Raw genomic sequence first — 494 nt, forward strand, 5'->3', positions numbered from 1 at the left:
AGGGGCAGACATGCCGTTACCTGCACTGTGAATGGACTCATCTCCTTGGAAAGGGCACTCGCTCAGGGCCCCGACGCGGCTCATGGACCCCCCCAGGATCAGCTTCATTGACTCCACAAACCCCTGACGTACAAGGGGAGACGTGGTCAGCCGTGGGGGGCTCTGCCTGTCCCCAAAGGCACAGCGAGGGGAGTCCCCAGCACTCACCTGCATCCTCTGGTAGGCTTTCTGTCCCGTGCGCACCTCGATGGACTCCACCTCTGCCAGGGGGATCTCCGACAGCTCGGGCAGCCCCACGCTGGAGTCCATCTGCTTGCAGTCGACGTAAAGCTCCACGCTCAGCATGTCCCCGCGCAGCCCGCTCAGGCGCACGATGACCGTGTGGCTCTGCCCATCCGCCACGTGCGCGTGCTGCAGGTTCACCGAATGCAGCTTGTTGTCTTCCCGCAGGTAACGCACCAGGACTGCGGAGGAGCGGGAAGAGGCCATCAGCA

General features: G+C 63.8%; 1 protein-coding gene across 1 annotated transcript in view; it reads right to left on the reverse strand.

Annotated features, from left to right (window-relative positions):
• LOC104404236 (thrombospondin-3-like) overlaps positions 1-494 on the reverse strand; it is a gene marked incomplete at both ends in the record, with an annotated part of 4599 nt that overhangs the window by 3747 nt on the left and 358 nt on the right. The window contains 2 exon segments of the mRNA XM_010012620.1: positions 21-123; positions 208-464. Of these exon segments, the coding sequence (XP_010010922.1) occupies positions 21-123; positions 208-464 (360 nt within the window).

The sequence above is a fragment of the Nestor notabilis genome, unplaced genomic scaffold (genome assembly GCF_000696875.1).
Source record: "Nestor notabilis isolate BGI_N333 unplaced genomic scaffold, ASM69687v1 scaffold18524, whole genome shotgun sequence".
Taxonomy (NCBI): Eukaryota; Metazoa; Chordata; class Aves; order Psittaciformes; family Psittacidae; genus Nestor; species Nestor notabilis.